Source organism: Chrysoperla carnea, chromosome 3 (assembly GCF_905475395.1).
Source record: "Chrysoperla carnea chromosome 3, inChrCarn1.1, whole genome shotgun sequence".
NCBI lineage: Eukaryota > Metazoa > Arthropoda > Insecta > Neuroptera > Chrysopidae > Chrysoperla > Chrysoperla carnea.
The window spans coordinates 50,222,306-50,248,103 of record NC_058339.1 but is presented as its reverse complement, the minus strand read 5'-3'; the positions used below and the strand labels follow the sequence as shown (position 1 = coordinate 50,248,103).

Genomic DNA, 25,798 nt, shown 5'->3' with positions numbered 1-25,798 from the left:
CTTTATAAATAAATAAGAAAATCGGCATTATTTATGAATTACTAATGTTTTAATGTAAGATTTTACATTATTATAAATACCAGTTGGAAATTGTTCGATTGCTATTTTTGTTTTTGTATCATTTACCTACACAAAGTTGTTTACGCTATACGTCACAGATGATTATGGCTGCTTGATTTTAACAAAATTTTCTTTCAGGGACATTTTAAAATTATTTTCGTTATACCTATACAGAGTGACCAGAAACGCAGAATGTACCAAAGTTGTATTTTTTTAAATGAAGCACCCTGTTTGTTTTTCAGGTTCAAAAGAAAGGTGTTTTCTATTGATGTACCTCATTCAAACTACAAGATTTTTGAAATATCTACATTTTCTGAAATTAAAGTAGCAACGTTTAAACTTATTTAATTTAACTTACACTTAATTGTCTAATAATTTATTTATTTGAAAATTGATTGAATAGGTTATAATTGATTATTAGATAACACTTTCTAGAATGAGACAAAAATTATCTTCGTAGATATGATAATTTTTGATTCACATAAGGTAAGTAACAGACCAAAGTAGACGGAGTACATCAGCCATCGGATATTTAATAATATTATGTACATTTAATAAAAGGATTTGATTTCAAACAGAAGACAAATGACAAATGAAAAGAGCTTTGTAATAATTCATATTACGACTGTTTGCTATATGTACGTGTGTATAGACGGAACGAAATATGAGCCAAGGCCATTAGTGCGTCTCGATGTGACATCACCACGAAACAAAACCACACAATCCAATGGGTAATGTAACCTACAGATATATTTTAGTATAGAGCCAGATGTAGTTATAGACAATTATTTTAGAAAATCTGACATTTGAGAGACACGTACGTAATACAAGTCATTTCTACAAAGCTTATTCTTTCATCTAGGTACGTCTTTTTCAGGAGGCACGAAAAATTTTTAATACCGTGCCATTTTTGAAATTGTTGAAAATTCCTTGAGGGCGATATTCAAATCAGAAGACAATTGAATAAAATATCAAAAATCATTATTTTATTCGATTCATCGTGATTTCTGTTGTACCAGACTTCAAAAATTTCAATTTTCAAATTGCTGGACGACCCTGCTTTGTTTTGTGTCGAGCTTTTAATTATTCTAATTTGAATATCGTCTCGAACAAATATTAAGCTTGTAGCGTAGTTTAAAATTAGCTAAGTATGTTGACAAAGAAGAGCTCTATTATAAAAATTTTTGCAAAAGGGAAAGTTGTTCGGCACAACCTTTTACAATAGCCTGTCTTTCTACCCGTTCGAAAATAATGATAAAATACTTCTTCTGGTACTAGACCAAAAATGTTTGCCTATCAATAATAATGCATTTATTTACTTGTTACGTGTGTATATGTAGTTTATGCCACGTGTCAGTTATACCAGTCTCATAGAGTTCCGTTTTTCCCATATACAATACACACGTATTAAATTTTCACAAAAATATTGTAGGTATATACTTTTATAATGACGTTTGTTTTATAAACAAAGTAACGTAACACCTTTTCATTTCATTTATATATTTTTAAATAAATATTTGTATTTATTCGAAATAAATTAAAATTGTAATAGTATTGACTTGTTATTAGCAACTCATTCGGTCATACAAAATTCACGCCACTAGCTAATTTCTGGCAGTATGGTACTTACGTCGTAATAAATTATCAACTTTCTAGATAATAAATATTATTCTTCATTATTTGTTTATAACAAAAATGTAAGAGGATCTACTGTTTCTTAATATATTTCAAATTTTAATTTCCTCTTCGACAAATGTCGAATTCGCTGAAATCGAATTTATGACGAGAAATCATACACGAAAATTGTTTTTGAACGACCGAACACACAGGCGTGCACAAAGACATCAATCTAAATTATTGTGCATATATTACAAAACTTAACATTGGAAAGTTAAACATAAAATAATTAAATCATTATTTTTAAACACTTATTTTCTTAATTCAAATTCAAATTGCTGCATTTAACAAGGTGTCCAGAGTCGCAGGTCCCGATTTACAAGTGTTAAACCAATTTTTTTTTATTGTTATTAAATAATGCCACTCTTCCTTTAAAATTAAAAAAAAAATCAAATAGAAGTCAATTTTAAGTTTGCCTTAAAAAACTTCCGAGTTTCGTGAAAAATAACAACAATAAGGGTTAGCATTTCTAGATTTCTAGATGATAATAATTGTCGTTGTGTATTATTGAAAATAAGTGTACGGCACTTTCCAGAAGGCATTTCCAACTATTGTTTGAAATATGTAAAAATACATAGATGATGAAAAATTACTCTAGGATATTTTATTTTCATGAAAATGTCTTCAAAGTTGATGGTGCCAATGTTGGGTTCACCAATAGACTGCATAAGGTGTACAACAGACCAAATTACGAGTCTTAGTAGATGGAAGCCATCATTGATTTCATTACGATCTACTTAGTTATACGAGTTCAGCAATGGTGTTTTGCATAAGATTTTGCGAATCCATATTACATATATATTTGTTCAAAGTGTTATATAACATACACACATAATACATATACAGGTGATATTTTAAATCTTTCCCCTTATTACTTCGAATTCCAAATGAAAATCAAAAAACGGAAAAACATTTATCGGTTATATTTTTATAAAGAGACGTTTTCATGATCAAAGAGGGGTTATCTTTAATTAGTTTGAACTTTCCTACGAAATTTTCATTCATATCTACTAACTTTTGGCACCTCATTTTTAGATTAAGAATTTTCTACCAAGAATATTTTAAAATGTTCATTTTTAACCAAAATACGGAAATTTTTGCCTTCAAAATTGTTTACCATTGCTTTTCAGTTTATAGACTTAAGAATATCAGGTACCAAAAATTGAGATCTAGGAGAACATATTTTGAATAAAAATTTGCTTTTTTGACCATATAAACTGAATATTGTAATTTTATTCTACTTTAAAATGACTTGCTACGTGTTTGCACATTTTATATTTTTTAAATTTGTTTTCGAAACTAAGGAAGGAAAGTTTTTATAAAATCCGCCTGTGTATTAAATGACTATAGAAAACAATAAAGGCTATGAAGTTATTGAATCCTAAAATGTTTTACAATAAAAGCGTGTTATAGTTTAAAATTACTATATTTGCTGCCTTTGTATTTGTTAATTGACTTATGTCAAATGCAGAATAAGTTCATCTACTACCTACCTACATGTTGGAAGGACTAAACACGTATTTTAACAGTCACATATTTAAATGTATATCTATCATTATTCGAATTGAATCGAGCGTTGTATTTGATTGGACATTGGACACATATAGATGAGAACAAAAGTAATAAATGCATTATAGTTATTTTAGAGTATGATGCAATTTCAAAGTAAAAAATTGAAATATTGATAATTAAATTTTCTGTTTTTGATATTGTCCAGCTTGTTGTGTACGTAGTAAATTAATTTTCTTTATTCATAGAAAAATTAATATACCTATGTATCTACAATTTAACATTTTAAAAAAGAACCTATAAATCGGGTTAGTTCAACGAGAAAAATGTAATGTCAGAGAACAATGTTTGTTTGAATACTGAGAGAATTCCTAATGCGGATAAAAAAATTTTATATTTTCGTGGATTTACTTGGGAGGTAAAATATGTTTGCAATACTAAAGTAACAAACAATTCTTGTAAACAAAAAATTTTGTTTATCTCGACAAATAAATACAGATTCAAAGTGGATAAAAAATGCAAATAATGCACTGCTAGGCTCACAAAACCAATCTAATGCGAAAATATTTAATATTCGCGGAAATCTCGAGAAAATGGGTTTTTGAAACTTAATATTTGTTTTAAAAAGGTTCTCAAATTGTATGACTAACGTGAGCAAAAAAAGAACCGTTTCCATGATTCTTTTATTTTACTTCAGTGTTTGAAAGATTGTTTGAAAGTCTAACAAGAAGTTTATAGCTATCAAAATGATAAAAATTTCTTTTTATTAAAATTATACTACCGTTAGAGATATAGAACCAACTTTTAAATGTAAAAAATAAAAAAGTAACTAACTTTTTTTTGAAACATTTTTTCATAAACATCACTGTTTACCCGTGAGAGCGCATATTATGCGCAAATTATAGTATTATATGGGTATATCAGTTATATGTGTGTGACATGTATGTATGTGTAATGTGACAGAGTAATCAACACTGTCTATACATGGTATTTCAACAATTAACTCAGTCAATTCTTCGTTTGTACTTGTTTTTAAATAAAATAGCTGCAAATTGTTGGTTAATTCGGAGTAATACAAAAGTGTTGACCAATTATTACGAACAAAATTTGAGAAAACATACATTTTTTGAGTGCAACCAATTCGAGCTCAAAGCATTTGAAAATACAAGTGCAAATTATTTTGCAAAACGAAATTAGACCAGATACTTAATAACATTTAGCAGTGAATATATAGAAATATATATCTATTTTAAATTGAAACCCTTCATATACATTTATAATAGAAATAAAATTATTTCTATACTAAAAGAGATATTAGTACCATTGGGAATATTACAAAAGGTCGAACTAAATGGTATACAGTAGTAGTAAATATTATGTAAAACAATAGATCAAGAAATCATATGGCGTTACAACAAACCAACTCAAGTAAAAGTCTCTTTCCTTATATACAAGAATGTTTTATATAGGATGACTCTAAAACGACTTTTTATCATGTGAAACCTACAATATTAAGAAAATGTCTACCATGAAAAGAAAAAGTTGTTTAAAATGAAGCTGCTCTCTATTTGGTAGCAATTTCGAGAGTAGAGGAATAAGTTAAACTTACCTTAAGACAAAGACTGCACTCTTTTTAAGTGATCTTAGACTGCAACGCTTGTAAGCGCTTTTTGACTTTCCTTACATAATACACTTGTAAACACGGGCAATGTTTAATTACCAAATATATTCTTTAAATATATTATCGTTAATAAAAGTAAGTGAATTTATTTTGTGCATTCCCAATATTAATGCTGAGTTTTCCTTCCTTCTCATAAGATTTAAAAAATTCTCTAGACATGTCTGGATCACATAAGCATGGAATGGTTGCTTATGCTAAGATCGTAGTTTTCTATTTTTAACCCCCCGAACCAAAAAAAAGGGGTTTCAGGTGCGAGTATAGGGTTCCATACCCGGAGCAAATGAAAAATAGGCGAAGATCCTCTAAATCGGTTCAGTTTGAAGAAGGCTCTAAGTAGGGTGTTAAGGTAATTTAATGGAGAGTGTTTTTACATAATTTTCCAGTGAGAATTTAGAGTTCCGTACCTGAAAACTTTGTCGGGGGTTTTTAAATTTTGTAAATTTCACTTGTTATTAGAATGTTAAGAATATCTTGGACAATGGAACATATTTTTACGTTAACTTGCTTGACAAAATTGTTTCAATGAAAAATCAAAGTTTTTAGAAATACAGTAGACTTACGGTAAATTCATTAATTCGATACGTCCAGGAACGATTCCACTTAAAAATGATAATTTATGTGCATACATACATATTTTCGATACAATCGCAGTAACCATACAATTATAAAATCCCTCTGTTTATAATACGTTCACATTAGTGAAACCGTCGTATATGAAATGAGAAAAGTGTACGTAAACAATTATGATTTTCAAATCTTCTCGAGAGATGTATATTATTTCAAATTCTAAGCGCAAGCTCCCTATTGGAGCAACAGCGAAAGTTTAGCAGAAACGAATTATTTTAAGCTACACTATACCTGACGGGTTATTGTCAAGAACTTTTAACATGAACCTGTATATATATATCTATGTAGATTACAAATAAAATAAGGTATAGCTACTCAATTTGTAATAAATATTAATACAACATTGAATCAAACGAACCGTCATATTTATTTCAATAATATTATACATTAAAACAACCCTTATTTTAGTTTAATTCCATCTTTATCTATTCATAGTATATGCATTTCTTGTACCATATCTTAATAACAATAATAATATGAACTTATAATAAAAGATTTATATTGTACATTTATAGATATAATTATGTGTCTCATATAGTGTAAAATTGATTAAAACATTTGTATTTATTATATGATAGTAATTTTGAAAGAGTTTTCAATTCTGCCTCAATAGTTGACTGTCAAAAAAGTCCACTCCAAAAAAGTCATTAAAACCAGATTTTGGTACAAAATTTACCTAGGATTATAAAATAGAGCATGAATACGTCATGATACACCAAATAAAGCACCCAAAGAAGGCAACCCAAACACTTTACATAAGCGAAAAAGTATTTGAGATTAATATTTAACAAGTACGAGATACGATCCAGATATATAGAATTGGGTAATCGACCGATCTCTATCAGTTCCGAAATTATGTAAAACACAATTTTTTTTCAAAACCCTTGAAAGCATTTTCCATATAAAATAGAAGCCTTTCTTTGATAACGAACAATTTGAACATACAAACACGCCTCTTTCAATGAAGACTGCTGCTTCATTTAATTGTGCTCAAGAATTGATCGAGGAACAGTTGGGAGATTTTTCAAAATTTAGATGACAGGCGAAAAATAATGGCATTCATTACCTTTCGTTATTTCTACAGGATATTGGAAGGGAAAATTCTGAAACTTCCCTTTTGAATTTTTATACACATATTTAAGCCGTTGACGACAGACCTAGCATGGGTTGGTTTTTTTTTTTAAACATTATGAAGGTATTTTTTAAATTTTCGTTTTTGTGTACTCCAATTTTTGTCCATCCAGGCATGCTGATATATTAAGCCTATCGTAACATCTACGTCCTTTAATTAAGTAAACGATACACTTGGTTGAAATTCCTGTGGTAATTACTATATTGGTAGTTTAATTGCGATATCGGTCTGAAAGAATTTTGAATCATGTCAGCATTTTCCAAATTATGGACTAAATTTACAAAAAAATTCACTAGCTAGATTGAATAATCAACTGACATTTACTTAAACTGTATCATCTTCAAAAATTCTTCCAAAATTATTTGTGAAAAAGTTGGATTTAAAACCAAAAGGATATTTTCTATTGTTTTCCAATAGAAATATACAATGTTTTGAATAGAGAGGTATAAAGGTCGATGATATTACAGTACATGTATGTACATAAATTTACGTGGTTGCGTTATTTTCTAGACACAGCATCTTAACATTGATTTATAAACATCTAATAAACAACTTCACTTTATATTATATGTATGGTTTCCAATTCTTGTTTATTTCTAATAAAACTTTCCCCATTGTCTTTGATTTGATATTCAATCTCGTAGGAGGTAGAATTAAATAATAATATATGCATTGTGTTTAATAGAATATAACCTACAATTATTATATTTCCAATTACTTAATTAAAGATGAGTAAATCATAATTTATAATTATTAATGATATTATTTATTGTTTTGTTATAATACATCATGTATGTACTATCATTGTACAGTAGAGTACCAATAATCGAAACACTCGATAATGGGAAACGTCCAGTGCTCGGAACACTTTTTATCCACATCTCTCTCTACCAATCACTCCAAATGGTATTGTTTGTTTGTATATATGCACATCAAATATAATGAGGTATTATGATTATAGCATAATCATAACAACTGACATAATAGCATCACAATAACAAGTATTTAATGCTGCGTATACTATCTCGACTAAATACATACATTTCAATGCACGTATGCATTGCTTCATTTAATATAAAATGAATTTTTCCATAAAATCCTGGTAATCGGAACAATGATTTGTATTTTTAGCCGATTATGGAGACTCTACTGTAATCATAACCATGAATATTGTATTTGATTATTATTAGTAAATTATACTAATTAATACTGTAAACAGTATAATATATCATCTTACATATATATTCAATTCAATTTACTTATTTCAAAAGTTTTTTGACGAAGAAAGTTTAGAAATATTTACATATGGGTATGATAAGGTACACTCCGGATACAATATACCATGAATCTTTATTCTTGGAAAATATTGCTTATTAAAGGGCTGACAATTATGTGTAGATAAAGCTTACAAAGGCAAGCAACGAAGATGATAATTATCCGCGCGCATTTTTTTTTTTTTTTCAAGTAAAATACCATTTGTAAGAGTTTAAAAAAAATAATTTGGCTTTTACTATTCATTCTTTTACAAGATGTCTATGGTACTTTTTGAAAGCACTAACTAAGTCAATCTTTATTAGTATGATTTTTGTTATATCATACATCTGTTTGTATGTAAAATTTTGAGGAGATAAAGTCTTAAAAGATATACCATTATTTTTACAATTTTATTTCTGGTGTAAAATATAGATATAGATCGTTCAAGAATTATCGAGGTTTATGATCAATTTTACCTTATAATCCTATATTTTAACCGATTTAGTAAAAACAATCCCAGAATTATATTCCTTTCATTATGATCACGTGCTCTATAATAAATTACACACCCAACCCTAAATGAACCTTTGTTTTACCTAAAACATGAACATCGAGCCTTTGTTAGTAAAAGTAAAACTGCTGCGAGATATAGAATTCCGTAAAATATTTCTGGGGACATCTTAAGAGCTACCATTCCGAATTTAATTATTCTAGAAATATAATAGAATATAGAATATAATCAAAATCCCAAGAATTATCCCTCGTGATTTTAGTAGTTTTAGTTTTTTGAAATGACTTGTCCAATATCAAGGAAATTCGATTGGAACCCCGATTAAATTATTTTTTGGGTCAAATTACTCTTCAAATTGATTGAATTAGAAGCAAAACAATTTACTAGAAGTTTTGAAAAAAAATTTTGTCTCAGAATTTGATGAAACTTAGTGTGTGAATTAATTTTAACGCAAAAATATAAAAATTCTCATTCAACGAGTCAGTGCTTTTGAAATTTACCCAAAATCAAATATAAAAAGCTGTACAATATAAAGATTTACATGCATTATATTAAATATTACTACCGCTTATAAGATATTGCACTAAGTTTCAATTCGAACTTACAACCTATTAAAATTATATTTCTTACCACCAACATAGAAAATAATTTATAAAATAAATTGCTGATTTAAATTACAAGATTTAAAAAAAAAAAATAACAAAAGATCTACAGACAATCTTAAAACAAATTCAAAGAAGTAATAAAATTTTGGTTACAATTTTTATTCATTTAAGAAGTATTTTAGAAAAGTAATTTAAAATTATTTAACATTTAAGCATAAAATATATACTCATTGTCGTAAAACAATCATTTTATTAGGACAGAAAGCTGTTGTATTTGTTACCTTTTAAGTTTTGTGTTTGACTTTGACTTTGTTTAAGTACTTTTTTAAACGACTATTATGTATAAGTAAGTAATAAATGTTTGTTTAATAGCATTTTATTATTTTATTTCTTAACAATTTATTGTCAATTGCCACCGTTTAAGAAATTTTTATTCAAAGAAACAATTTTGATGTTTATTGCATTCTGAATGTGAAGATTAATAATAAATTTACTAAAATACTTAAGTATTATTTAAATTTTTGTTTTACCTTTGAATGTGCAAACTAATAATGCTTTCTTACAATAGCAAAATTTTTAACGATTATCCATTTTTTTTCAAAGTAGCTACATTGTAATTTGGTTTTTTTGTGAACAATACGATCCCTTTAATCCGCTGCGCTGTTTACCTTGTAGTCCAAATCAAGGAGAAAAATTGCATAAAAAGAATGCAAATTCTCAAAATATACTGTTAGTTATGGTGTTTTCATAGAGCAAACAAAATTTTGTACGGCTTGAAAATGAAATTAATACACTAAGGAAAGTACTTCCACCCACGTAAATAACTCTTTGATATGTTTGGGCTTAATTAATTTAAACAGTTGTGATAAATTTTTTTACAAGAATTTCCGACTGAAAAGTATTTTTTCTCACCTCCGTGAGAAAAGAAAGTGTCGTTCCCAGAAAGTGTCAACTTTCGCCCCGCTTTGCAAAACCAAGTTGCCGGTTTCTGGCCCCGTCGGGGAGAAAAAATGTATACACACAATGGGAGCAAGTATAGAATGTTTCAGGTCTCATACTTATCACGCTTTGGGCGACAATAAACATGAGATCTGAATAAAATTATTCATCAAAATAAATAACGATGCTTGTGGTTTCATTTATACTGAGAAAATAAAGTGTATAAATTAATTATTAGAATGTCATTGAATATTTTGCATATTTATGAAATAACTGACTCAATCAATGGTCATCAAAAATCAATCGTCATCAATTTGACATTTATTTTATAGAAAGGTCAATAAACAACAAATCCATTCACATAAAAGCAGAAGAAAATCCTGTTTATCTCTTATACACAATGTACAGAGCGTTTAGAAAATATGTACTTGTGTATAAGAGGAATACAAGTCGTACAAAAGTCAACTGTGATTCTTAACTGTTGCGAAAATAAAATGTTCTCGTAAAACGTGCCCGTTGTTAAAACTTGGACCATTTAAATTAGAATTCTCAAGTAAATTCACAAAAATTTCGATCATTAATTTTTTATGAATTTTCTATACAATTTAAATGTAGGTATTTATTATAACCTATAAAGAATATACCAATATAATAAATTAAACAAGTCGTATAGTGGATAAGACGTTTGGAGACTTCGACAACTTTTTTTAGTATTTTTATTTTACTTACTTCTAACTATTAGATATATCCCAAATTTAAAAGCATCTGTATTTGGTCAGCATCACACAAAAAGGTCAGTGGTTAGTTGTTTATTTAGCGGATAAATATTTACTAAGGTCATTTCTTTTACTTAGATGATTAGATAAGGGGATTCATATATTACTTTTGAAGTCGAAGACCAAAACACAATTAAAATTTTTGTAACGAAATCTAGATGTTATTTTAAAAATTCTTAGAAGTTTGCAAATTACAAATAAAAGTAGTCATATGATTAATTCTACAAAAATTCTACAATTTTCCAATTATTACTTACTTCCACTTTACAAATAATTAACATGGACCGCGAAATTTAAAATTTTGTGTTTCCCTTCTTGGTCAATTTCTCTCTTTTATGATCCAATTTGAATGTAAATCTCAATTATTGATAAAATTTCAATTCTTTACAGCATATTTCATACGTCGAACATTTTCTGTGAATACACACATGTATCTGCAGGTCTATCCTTCATTTAACTTTAATCATAACAATTTTAAAATATATCAATTTCTTTTTCGTGCTGATATCAACAAAACTTTATCTCAGACAGTTAATAATATTAACTCATGTCATTGAAATTTAAGGCGGAGTTTTATTTATTAAAAAAGTAAAAATTATTTTTTGTATTTCTTTTCTAAATCTATTGTCTATAAATCAAACATATAAATTAATTATATTTCAATGCTTATTTGTTTCTATGTATCTATACATCTACAAATAAAGTATAAATATTATTTGAATTCATATTTTAATATTAATATTATTATTATTATATTTTTTTATTTATTAAAATGGGTGGGATGAGAAATTATCTTTAATTTTGTTGTACAAATAATTCATAGAAAATATGAATAAACATACAGTACAAGTTAAATAAAATATTTGTTTAAGGCTCATTTCCTTTTATTCGAAATATTCTTAAAACTGAAATTTGTATGCTTATCAACTGGTCAAAATAGGTTCAGATAAATTCAATAAAGATAATTTTATTTGATCATGAGAATCGATACCACTACTCAACTAGACGTCCTAATTATAAATCGTAAATTTGTATATCTTCGCCTAATGGTTTTATGTATAAAATAAATATCCATAGCTATGGTACGGAAAAACGCAACTCGAATTCAGTGATGCATAAAATGGATATGTCCGTATTGTTTTAACTCACATTTTACGGATCATAAAAAGTCAAGAAAATTTATCGATAATATACAATTTTTCGTTTTTTTTTTTGGAAGAAATGTTTCTATTGCTGTATATTTAAGTTGAAAAGAAAACTATTATTTAACCAATAAATTAAGAAAAAAATTTTTTGTAATCTGCGTACAATACTACTAATTATCTGGACCTTTTAGCCACAAGAGCACATGTACCAGCATTGTTGCTCGATTTTTATCTATGTAGATTCAAAGAGTACGTTTATCAGATACTTCTTACGTGGAAGATCAAATATTCGCTTTTAATGTTCGCTTAAGTAGTAAAGGTCATATGAATGAAAGAATAAAAATCATTTGAAAGATAACTTATAGCTACAAGAACCTAAAGAGCTAAGGGTTTTCTCTAGGTAAGCAACTATTGATTACAAGATTCTCTCATAACACTCATATCACAATCACCTCATTCTAACTTTTTACATTCAGGGTTTTGAATCAAATTCTCACTTTATAACTTTATTTATAACTTTCACTATAATTTTATTTAAATTCAAATCAATAATATTAATATTTTTGTTTTAAGTAATGATAAATGTCATTATTTAATATTTATGGAATTATTGAACTATTAAAATGAATATTTCAATGTGATTATTTTTTTGATCACACACTCTTCTTGGTTTTCAATTCAAAAATATATTTATTACTTTTAGGAGGTTAAATATTTCACTTGCTTTACTTGCTCACTTAAAATTTCAAATTTGAGAGTTTCATTCCCTTTTAAACCCATACAAAAAAATAATTTTTGAATGAAGAAGTGGCGAATATAATCGTTTAAAATAAAAGGTAGTTTTTACCTTATAGGGATAAAATTTTCCGAAGCACTCTTATGTTACTGATTACTATACATCACCTCTTTGAAGTATTTTAATCAAATTAAAAAATACTTATGTTACATTGTTTGTAAATGAACTTAACATACTGCTTATAGTATAAGAGCTGGCAACTAAGATAAAAGTGCACAACGTTTACTGGTGCGCATTTTCGAAAAAAGCTACGAGAATCACTTTAAGATAATTTTGTTTTATTTATTTTTCATATCCATTTAAGCAATATAACTTATATTTGCCAGACAGCATGCCTATCCATTGCTACTCCCACCCAATGAGTAAATTTTTTTATTTTACAATGTAAGAATTTAAGTAGTTATCTTTAATTAGATAACGCGTTCGAGTGAATAAAAAATTCGAAATTCGGTCATCATAATATTAACTCTCGAAAAGGTTGCCAGCTCTCGTAACATTACTAATTACATTAAAATATAAAACAAAGAGTAAAACGTACCTCTATATATGTCGTAAAACTGTCATAATTCGAATTATTTATTTATCAAATCAGTCAGTGTTCATCATTTATTCGGCAATTATTAACGTATTTGTATATACTTTACATAAATTACATTTCAAATACATACCACCTAACTACCTCTATCTAGTAAATAATAATCTGTAACTTATATCAAATAACTTGATAAACATCATTAGTAAGCAATACCAAGTAAGGGTTGATCTATTTAGCTTACTAAAAGATGTATGTTAGTGAAATACCTTTTAAATTTCGTCACTTCATTTTTGTTTTGTAAAGTTACAAAACACACTGATGCAAAAAAATTTGTTAATAAAGTTATTATAAGCCTTCAAACCGATCCGTTGATATTGGCTTTAAGAAATAAAAATTTATCGTTAAGAGATTCTTAACTTTTTAAAGTTGGAAATGATTTTAAAATATTTTGTATTTGTAAAAAATCATACTTGAATGCTTTTTATAGCAAAACAAGATTATAGCAAAAAAGATTATAGCAAAAAATATCATTTATTACTACCTCGATTGTGTGCATTGTTTTTGTGTTTTTTCTTTTCAAAGTATATTCAAGAAAAAGCTAATTATTTTATTTTGAAATTTGAAGAAGGATTTAAAATCATAAAGTAGTTAAAGATTTTGTCTCGAAAAGCCAGAAAAATAGTGTTGACTAAAAGGAAACGAAATTTCTTACATAACCGTGTGAATATCATCCTCAAAATTTGCAATTTATAGGGATGTCAATTTTACTTGGCCATTCATAGACCTCTGGCTAATATTTTTTCGGGCTTCACCATGTCTACTTTTATTTTCCCGGTAGACAAAAGCTTCTAAAATATCAAAATTGCCATATTATTTTTCATACCATTACCCGATTTAAACCAATATATTTCGTTCGTTAAAATTTCGATAGTTAACATAACAAAGCAAAGAAAATAATAACAGGTTCTTAAAATGGAAATCGAATTCATCGTTATGTTATCACTGTGTTTCATTTGCAACTCTGAAACACTTTTCAGCTTTCTCGGAGTCAGAAGCTTTTGAGACATTTTCCTCTCTCTATTATCTTACCGTTTTAAACCGAAAAGTTTGCCTTTTTTTCATGTATATTTCAAATTGACAAATTATCGCTTCCAAATTACAAATAATAGATCAACTTGTAAAATTAAGCGTTATACAGTAGTGTAATATTCAAATAAATATGAAAGTTATATAATATGATGATATTATTCATTTAATAAAAGCTAACTTTAACATCCGGTTAAATAATAAAACCGGAAACATTCATGTTAAATGTCATTCAGATATGATTTATGTGTTATAAATGCGTTTTGTTCAGAATCAAGTTATGAACAGATATAATTTGTAAATAACATACCTATACACATTCCTTCCCAAAAACATTCATTTACAATTATTTAATCAAAATTGGTTGTATATGGACTAGGGTCAAATAACCTTTGGCAATAATTTTTGCTTAAAATTTGTGTGGCCATTTTCAAGGTAGTTACTGACTAACAACTTTTTCCTCTAAATAGCAGGGAACTCTTCTGTTGCAGGACATCCTTACCATTTCTAATTTTAAGCTATGAAAAAGCGAAAAACAAGTTTTAATAATAAATATGTATATATAAAGAGGAAGTCACTTATTTACTCGCTGCCAGAAAAGAGAAATAAAATCATAGCAATTGTTTTTATATATTCACTCAGCGAGTAAATGAGTTTCTTTCCTTATGAAACTTTATTTTACTTTTGGAACTTCGTTCCTTATTACGCGTATAGCGGATGGGATCTAAATATAAAAAGTATCGGAAACCGACCGACTGGCATTTTTTTTATAGCTTATTACCTTAAAAAATACTAATAGTATTATAAATGAGACCGTGATCTTGCGGTTACGGAGCCCGCTTCTCATGCGAGCTCCAACTATGAAAATTTTCGTAGAAGAAAAGGTTGCTAGACACGACCTTGAGTCTTCTCAAACTTTCAGCCATTCTGAAAGGTAAATTACCACGCCTGGTCCTAGGCCTAGTAGTAGATACAAAAAAATGAAATGTTTTTTTATTTTTATTTTTCAAGATAAGAATCAAATATTGAATATATATTCGTTCATATATATATAAAGTAAATATAATTTCAAAGGGTTTATAATAAAATTTGAATTTAATTGAACCAAATTAAAAATGATTTATTAATGCAATATTTATGGCCCTTAATATTGAAAATGTACGCATAAGTGCTTAAGCAAGCGTTGTAAAAATTTTGACTGTTTTAATGTAATTTCATTTTCCATTTTGAAATTTTTGCTGTGGAAATACTTTTTATAATCAGGTGTTCTTTATTTTACGAATAAAAGCAAACATGGAAGAAGTTTGTTTCACTTAGTGGGGTGTAACTGCTTATAAATTAAAAATATTTCAAGCGATTTATATCAAAATTTACTGGATAAACAAGTCTTTACACAAACAGTGACCTTTAAGATTTCAAAATATATTTTTGTGAATTAATAAAAATGTATATTATATATTCTATTCAATACCAAATACCCAAGATATCTTGAAAAATAATTACGTCAAACGACTTTTCGATAATCAAAATTGCGACTTACCTCGTAACTTTTGTTCTTCACCTAACTGTCGTTCTAAACTATCTTTCACTTCACGTTCTCGTAACACATCCATTTTCAATTCCGCTGAAACAAAATAAAGAAAAAATTAAATTTCAATTATTTAATGTGTGTAATTTGATGTAGCAACTTTTATCAATTTTCTTCTACCCCTAAATTGAAACACTCCAAATATGCTTCCAATAGAAGCATCTATTTTTCATATTACACAGTCTAATGCATTAACCAAACTTAATGCATTGACCAAAAATTGCACACGTGGTAAATGTGGTAAGAGCTAGTTAAATTTTACTAGTATTAGAAAATTCATTTTTTTGAGATTTGTGTTCATTAATTTCAAAATGGGAAAAGGCCGCTATGGCTTCTTTAGCAAAGTTTTCAAAGTTTTGTAAATCGATTAAATTTCAAACACAAAATGCACAAACTTTAAAGACATTGGTAAGATTTTTTTTTAGGCTAGTAACTTTTGTTTGGGAGATTCTTTCAATAATTACATATGATTTTGTAAAATTTGGACTGCAGTAAATACAAATATTCTTAAGCATCCAATAACCCTTTCAGTAGATTATAACTGAAAAAAATGGAATGGCATTCAAGAGGGTAGACTGTATTATAATAAAAAAGGAGATGGCTAAATACAAAATGTAAATTTTTATGAACTTGCAGACAAAATTTGTTTGTTCTGTATTGAAGAACTACATTGTTTTATAATTCGTTTATCATTTACGAGCTATGACAATGAATATATCGAAGAAGACCCTCTGTATTATGTAACACCTATGACATAAATACATTTTATTGGCATAAATTTTTGCATCCAGTATAAAAATATTACCGTTTTCATTATTTGAAAAGGCAGGCTGCATTCTCTTATTCAATTTTTTTGATAAATTTTATAAAAATCAATAAAATAATTGAGATGACCAAAAAAAAAACTTCGTAATAAATTTCAAAACTCCCCATCCCACAAAACATAAAAATTTTTCATTTATTATCATGCTTTTAAAATCACATATATAATTTTAATAATAACAATTATAATTTTTTTAATGTTTAATAATATTCATAATTACATGCAAATATTAATAATAATATAGTTAAAAAGTTTTTAAAATTTTATAAAATTGCGTGTAACGAACACATTAAAATTTCAAGTACAAATATTATTCATATAAATATATTACAAGATATATTAAGTAAAATCACCATACTAAATAATATAATATATTGTCATCATATTGAAAGAGATACAAATATAATTTGTATATGTTGTTTTGTTGTTTTTCTTTATTTATCAATAGAATTTTACAAAATATTACACAATTATGAATATTCTTAAATTATAACAACTATACAATAGAATTAGTGAAATATTAATAAATATTAAATAATGTTCAAGAGTTTTTATAATATTGGTACACAGTGTTTACTAAAAATTAGACCTTCAAACATCATTTCAATAGTTATTTTTATTTAAACATTTTCAAGTTGGATAAAATGATCAAGGCACTCATTCTTTCGTATGGTATCGTACAAATAATGAAAGAGTTGAAATGTATATCAGTTTTAACTAGAATGAAGGAAAATGCTGAATATTTCAAATACGATTCTTAAATGTTTATGATCTGGCACGTTTTTTGCCAAGTTTACAAAAGGATTGTAACAAGAGCGTTTAATTTTAAAGAGATTATGAAAGTAAATATTGTAATATCCAAAAAAGACTCGTTATAATGTATCCCATTGGCCAAGTTGAATAAAGATCCTGAAAAATAGTAAAATGATGTTTTCGAAACGATGTTCTCGCAATTCTCTAGCAAATTTCTTCTTATTTTAGTTAAATAAATAGTACTTTCCTGCCCTCTCCAATAAAAATTCAAGAAAACAATGTAGCCAAATTGGCCTCTACCATCCGGCCTATAAAATCAATAAATAACTTAATTAGAAAAAAAATGTTTCCATATTTTTGAGTACATTGATTAACTTGAATATCATATTTTTGGTATTGTATTGATTTATTAGTCGTGTGATGGCATGATTCTAAGACGCAATACTACTAAAAACTCTCCTCAACGAGAGTTTTTAGTGCAATTGACAGTCAGTAAAAATTCTATCTATAGCTGGCTGAGCTATACAGTATCTGACATCACTGAATTAGATCAGGGTTGCCAGACTTCTCTTTATTTGTAATTTTTTTGTTATTTCATAATATAAGTGATTTTATAGTGGTTTGGTCTTTCGGACATATCTTAAAAAACCTACAGGCGGGTGGCATTGTCTTGCACAATGAACCTATTTTTTATCATTGACAAATTTAGTCCATAACTTAACTAGTAGAAATTCAGTTTCACTTTATTTTTTTACTAAGATAATGCTTACATTCTATTCATGTGTCGATCAATAAGTCTAACTAAATTATTAGGAAAAATTGATATAAAATAAGAAACATATTAAAAACAAGATAAATAACATAATAATAACCAGATAAATAACATAATAAAAACCAGAAAATTAATTGTAAGATTTTTGAGAGCGAGTTTTACCAAAACTTAATGAATCAAGACAGCATTTTAAAAGAAATTTTGTTAGTAATAAGTTGGGTATATAAATTTAGAATTATTTATCAATAATTTAGATAATTTTTTCCGAATATACGTCTTTTATTTGTTTCACACGTCTTGTGGTTTGGTATCTACTACGGCAAATTTTAGAACAACACTCTGTAGAAATTTTACATTTATATAAAAGTGTGTTTTGTTTAATATCCAATGAGTGGTTTATTTTCAAGTACATATTCATCTTCAAGTGTTATTCGAAGGTATATTATTGTACGTCTAAAGTATATACTACTTACATTTATACAACAATAAGTAGATACAATTATTAAATTATTATTCGGTAGGTACCGGGATATTATATAATTTAGGTACTTCAGTGGGTACTATATACTAAGTACACTATTTAATATATTTATCACTATATAGATTTATATTAATTGCTGTTGAAAATTTGAATCACTGTCTAAAATTTAATTATACGTAATATTGTTGAAATGCGTTAAGTTATATAGACGCGTGTTGATTGATTGAATTTTTTTATTTTTCAATATAGCTATGTAGTCAACTCTAGTAGCTCAGTTGGTTAATACATAACCAATTCCGTTCACGGTATGTCTTATTATATTTCTTAAAAAACATTTTCAATAGTGTCTCCTGCATAATTTATTTTATTTAAATTTCGAGTACCCTTTCTGTTTAGTTTATTAATTAGAGACATTTTTCTACCAAAAGCAATGTTTTTTCATTATTCTAACTAATGAAACAAAAAACTGATTTCTACTTCAGCTAATAACAAATGAAGTAATTGAATAATATTAAATAAAACCTGTGGATGCTTAGCGATTAAAATGCTTTGTTTTACTTAAGAATAGCGATGTCGGTATATTAAGATGTAAGAAAAGGTATGCATGGATTATAATAAAAGGTACTTCATATGTAATTATAAAAGTACATACATATTAATTAATTCCGTCTGGTTTACATATTTAATATTAATATTATTTTTACTAAGGAATTGTGTAGTACCAGGGATCAAAATTTACATTTATGTGTAAAACAATTTTTGGGTGGAATATTATGGTTTTTTGAGACCCATACGAAAAAATTCATGTCTCAACATTAATTAAACGTACAGTAAATACGCTCAATTCGTCAATAAAACTACATTCCCGCTGCTTCCAAGAGTTTTTCTGTCCCTTTTTCCACAGTCAAGGATTTGCATTCTTTTAGAATCGTTAAATCTCATTAAAAATTTTTCTCTGAACTGATTTTATGATAAAACTTACCGTTTTGCTGAAAATCGGGAAAGAGCCATTTTTATTACCTTTAATCACGACTAAATTTTTATTAAGATATCGGATCGATGAGGACTTTTGACATTTCATTTTTGATGGTAATTTGAACAATTCTACCAACTTAGAGCTGGATGCGAATTTTTGTACCATCGCTCCTATTTTTGGAATAATTAAACTGGACAACTTATATTGTATCCGAGGTACAACATATTTCCTTATTATTATTATTATTAATATTATAAAAAAATGAAGATGAATAATTATATTTATGAATATTATAATAAAAATAATAAACAATAAATAACAAGAACTATTAACTATTATTAATAAAATAATAAGAAGAGGTATTTTTGTTTTTGCATTCTTTTATTAATAATAATAATATAATAATTTTATAACAATAAGCATATTAAATGTATTTGTTAATTGTTATAAACATTTTTATTATTTATTATTTATTCTTAAGATTTATGTTTTGTTTTGTGCTTAATTGCTTACACACAATAAAATTTATTAATCAAGAATTCTTATAATAATTGATAGAAATAAAAAGTATTGTTGAAGGGGAGAGGAAGGGGGTGGGAAGGATTTGAAGTTTCTATTCTTCTTCTTCTAGGCTATGGTAATGTAGGAGAAATAGTCGAATGTATTGTCTCTTTTCCAAACGTTCAATCGTCATCGATTTTTGAATCATTATTATTCTAGAAAATTATGTTTATTCAAATATGGGAACATAAAATTATTCCAATTTCTTTAGTTTTCTTACTTCCTTTTGAACAAATGGAAAATCTCAAAAAAATTTATCTTTTAAAATGGAACTTGCTATATAAAATAATTTTAACGAAAGGCTTGTTTTTGAGATATCGTCTTAAATACGCATTCAATCGCCAGCTGCACTAGTTTTTTATTATTTTAGGGATGGATCTCAGTATCCTTAATAATTCATAGGCAAGCAAATTTTGTTCATTTTGGTATTAAACAACAACTTATGAAGTAAAAAATAAAGAAATTGTTGCGAAGTGTTTTAACATACGATTATCAAAAATATTTGTAAACTTCTCTTTAAAAAAATCTAAATATTTTTTTATATTTGTTACATATTCTTGAAATAATATTAACCTGTAAGTCATTTATAATTCATAATTTTCATTAAATATTCATAAAATAAAATAGAAATGTAATAAACATATAAAGTTACAAAATACTAATGATAAAAATGTATTTTTATCTAATAGAAAACAATCGTAAATAAAATACCTAATATTTCATAAAAATATTTTTTTTGAATAGTTACTGGGAGTCATCCATCAGAAACTTGCTTGAAAACAATTTGTCATCGAATTTTTGAATGAAAAACTAATAACCTGCAGGAATTATTGACGTAGTTACGGTTAGTTAGCTGACTGTGTTGGGTATTCTGAACTGAGAATTATTTATTGTTTTACCATAGTTTTACGCTTGTTTTACGCTGAAATGATATGTAATTTTGATCAAATATCATGACTCCTATTTGTAGTAATACTTTTAATCATTATTTTACGTTTTGAATTTGAATTTTAAAAATGATGGTTTTAAGTTTTTCAATGGTTTCTGAATTATTTGTATACACTTGACTTTTATAATAAATTTAAAGAAAATGGTCCAATAGCGTCAAATCACATAATTTTGAAATAACTATAATAATTTTAAAATTTCAAGAAAATTTCGCGTCATAGTTGACATTTAAACGATGGTAAGAGTATATAATCGGTGGAATTGCCAATAAAGGTTTTCGATTGTAACTCATAAAACAAATTTTTTTTTCTTTCAGTTACAAACTGAACAACAGATGGTCTACTGTAAGAAAAATGATAAGTAGAAAATGAAGAAATGCAAAATTTTGAAATATGTTTCAAATACAAATTGTATTTTATCATGGCCATTAAATATTTAATCCCCGACTAAAAAGAGTGGCGTTTTTAACGTGTCTGAATACCCATGCGCTGCCTGTGCCACGGTAGCTCCTAATCAGATGAATCGATTTTGATTTTTTTTTAATGGTTATTTGATCAAGGGTGTTCTAGTTTAGGGTGGTTCCATACTCGATAGCAACAAGAAAAAATGATATGATCTTGAAAAGCTGAGAAGATTATTATCTTTAAAAAAATCAAATTTGGTTCATCCGTTTAAGAACTAGGTTAGGAGAGACAGAGATCAGATCGAATTTTGTGTCGGGGTTTTCGTTAATTTTTTTTTTTTTAATATTCTTTTTCTTGGTGTTAAAATATTAGTATAATTGTTTTCATCATGATTGTACCTATACAATTTTTGTAGGACATCCTTTAATACCTGTGTTTATTATAAAAAACAGTTACTCAATCTAATTTAAACAGTAGTTAAAATAAAAATGAAATTAATAGTATTGATATATTTATGACTGCCTAAGTCGTATATATTTAACTTTTATCTGATGATATAATTTTTTTCTTTATATGATATCTATCCTTTCTTGAGTTTTAGAAACAATAAATTAAATAATTATTATTTTTAGTTGTTATAAATGTGTTTATTCGATAAATTTTTTATTATTTTATTTTTTAAGTCACTTAATTAGATCTTTTATTTGAATCGTTAAATTTATTTTATTAATCTTTGAAATTGGACTAAATAATGTCTTTTTTTTGTTCCAGTTTATTATTTATATTATTATGAACATTAGTTTTAGTTTCTTTTATTTAATTAAATTTTATGTTCTCACCTGATCAAGTTATAGCCCGCCTTTTATTACTATGCCATATCATAGGAATTAGATCTACTGATTAGTATTATTATATATTTTGGGTAAATGCTTCTTAACTTGACGGTGTGTGTGAAGCTAAGCCCAGATGGATGAGAGTACTTTAAAAGGTAAAGTAAATATAGTTTTCTTTAGTTATGACATTTAACTCATCGCTTTTTCCGAAAGTAGTTCCTGTTTTCAAGTACTCATTTATTTTGTTTTTTTCTCTTCTTCTCCAATTAAATGAAGGCCATGGAGTAATAAATGTGAAGTGTGTTTTTACTTTTTAATTTATGCTCGTTCAATCGCCAAAGGAACCCAATTTTTTTTGATGTTTGAGTTTAAAGTTATTAAAAAAATCAATTTTCATAACAATCGAAGAATCTGATGAGCAAGGAAACTTTAGGTATCAAAAAACAATAATCTAATCGTTAAAGAAGTTAAATTTGGTTTCCTGGACCCAAAGCTATAAAATTTGGTTCAATTGACCACTGAATGGCAAGTTTCTCATGTATCAAATGCAAAAATTGCTCAGGTAGCAACACAATTCAAAGCTAACGATTTGAGTCCATATATTTCAGAAATTAATTGTTTAATTGGCAAAAAAGCTTGCCAAAAATTGTTAGTTTTACAAAACAATATATCAGAGGATAAATTGAATTTCTATAACATTGCTAATTATAAAAATTTCTTTATATTTTAAAAATTTTTAGTTTTATTCCCTTTCCTCCCAACGGTTGAATTTTAATGCGCCACCATATCTGATATCGTTGACTCCCCTCATTCACGAATGAAAAGATATCTACGAACGAACACATATAGATATCAATATAAAAACGCTGATACTAAAACTAAACTTAACGTAGAAATATAATGAAAATTTCGATATGGATTTTCAAATGTTAGGTTAGGGAAAGTCAAAGTGGCTATCCTGGGGTGGGAGACGTAGGGCTCGTTGTGATACCAAAAAATAGTGTGCCCACTCTGGGCCACTATTCCATTAAACATTTGGAGCTGTTTAAGAACAGTAGAAGTGCTTTGACACCAACGGACTTCAGGTCCAAGAGATCGTCGAAGAAAGGCTGGCTCAACTGAATCCATCTTTTCGTGGCAAGTGTCTTGTAGCAGCCACAACAATTTACCAATAGAGGCTCATGGAAGTGATATAAGACCTTTGAAACGCGAACGATTGTACTCAGACCATATGTGTCTTGTAATACCGCAAGTACGTTACTCTCTCCATCTGAGATTAGCCTTTTTTAATGTATCCTCCCTGTGAAGCAGCATGCAGTTCGAAAATAGAACTCTCGTATGTCTATTGATGCTTGTGGCCAGCAGCATTGTGACATTTCTAGCAAGCTTGTCGGCTTCACAATTTACCAGAATGTCCCTTTTTTCGAATATTACAAAATATTAAATATTATATTTAAATCAAGAATGTATTTCTATTATAATTGCAAGCATAAAAACGTCTCTTTATAAACAGTACACACATATTAAAGATACATAAGTAAGCAAAACCACTATTAAAACATAAAAAAAATGAAATAAAAGATCTCATTTTAATTAGCAAACTTTTACAATTACAAAATAATATAAAAATAACATTAAAATATCTCTATCTTTGTTATATACATACTACATTAGGTAGATAAATGTTGTATGTTATAAGATAAAAGATTCTCTCCCCGTTTTGTATAATATACATATAATATGAAAACCATCCATTAAAACTCTGCGTGATTTTATAATGACACAGAACAATATTGTTCTTATTTTAATTGAAAAAATAGGTACAAAAATCTTCTCTCATTTCTTTCAAATTACAAAATTTATTATTAGGTAGGTTTAATAGTATTATAAATATAAAAACCATAGACTTATTATAATCCTTCAGTTTCTTTAATTAAAGGTGAGCATAATAAATGGTTATTTTATATCTGATTATTTTTTATAATGGTACTTTGATATTCTGGTAGTCTTTGATTCATTGCCAAGTCTTGAAACAGAAGTAGAAACTTAAGAATTAATCGATTAATTATTTAAGCACTTTAACGATCCTATAGGTAGATATTGATCATAAAAACAAAATGTATTAAATTAACAGGATAATACATCATCGTTGAAAATCTGTATCTATTGATACATCACAGTTACTATTTATTACTAGGCTCATTTGAAAAACAATTTGAAGTTATAAAAGGCTAGCAGTTACTCACTTCTTTAACCCCTTAGGGATTAAATTTCAAAATCTCCTTCTAAGTTAACACTCACGTCATTTACGAAACGTTTGAGCAAAATTTCATTATTTCTTTTAGCTGTGTGTTGAGCAATCAGCCAGCGAATCAGTAAGCTAGTTTCTACTTTTATTCTCACTCCGTACGATGAAGGATTGATGGTGCAAAGTTATCACACTTTATCCAAAACAAGTTGCTACAGAAGCAGTGATAAAATGATTATCTACATTCATGTTAAACAAAGAGGCACATATTTTTTTTTTATATTATGCTTATACGTTTAGGGAGCAAATGTATGTTTATAGCACAACTGGTACGTGAGCCAATACGATAATGTGAACAAAGAGTAATACATGGTTTATTTTGTTTTGAACTATGATATATTTAAATGCTAATTAAAACAGAAATAAAAAACAGAAGTTTCACGTCTAAATAAACGTTCATAAACTCCCAGTTTTATACAACATTCTAACTTCAATTTGACTGTATTTGAAGAAGAAAAAGAAAATTTTGTATATCGTCACAGGTAAACGTCCATATATTTTCTTTTTAATCAAGCAATACGAAAAAATCAAGTAATCCGACTCCCTTAGCTTTTTAAGGTAGTACCTACACGAAAGTGATATTCCAAGAATTTCTCAAAACTCAGAATATAAAATATTTAATTCATAATACACTTGCTGTTAAAATTAGAAGATGATTTACCATGCCATACATGAGATATTAGCAATTAAAAGTGACGCAATTTGTACGTGTACATGGGAGAAGTGTATAAAAATACACAAATTTACAAATATTATATTTATTTACCAATGAATGACGTCCACCATCTCTATGAAAAACTAATATAATGTAGAATACTATATTTAGAAAATATATAAATAAAAATAAAAATTATTTACCATATAGTTTCGATAAAAAACTTAAATAAATAACTCGTTTTAGCGATGATTTTTGTGGAAAAGATATGAAGACTAATGTTAAAGGCATATGTCATAGTGTGTGTGCTTATATGTATACTAGAATCAGTAGTGAGGAACTACAGTCTTTTGAAAATAATAT

General features: G+C 27.2%; 1 protein-coding gene across 1 annotated transcript in view; it reads right to left on the bottom strand.

Moving 5' to 3' along the window:
- Positions 1 to 14,911: 14,911 nt before the first annotated feature.
- Positions 14,912 to 25,798, bottom strand: part of LOC123296089 (dachshund homolog 1-like) — a 305,838-nt gene continuing 294,951 nt past the window's right edge. Inside the window, exons 9-10 of the mRNA XM_044877550.1 lie at positions 15,874 to 15,957; positions 14,912 to 14,922 (exon numbers count right to left, since the gene is read on the bottom strand). Of these exons, the coding sequence (XP_044733485.1) occupies positions 14,912 to 14,922; positions 15,874 to 15,957 (95 nt within the window). The remainder of the gene's footprint in view (positions 14,923 to 15,873; positions 15,958 to 25,798) is intronic.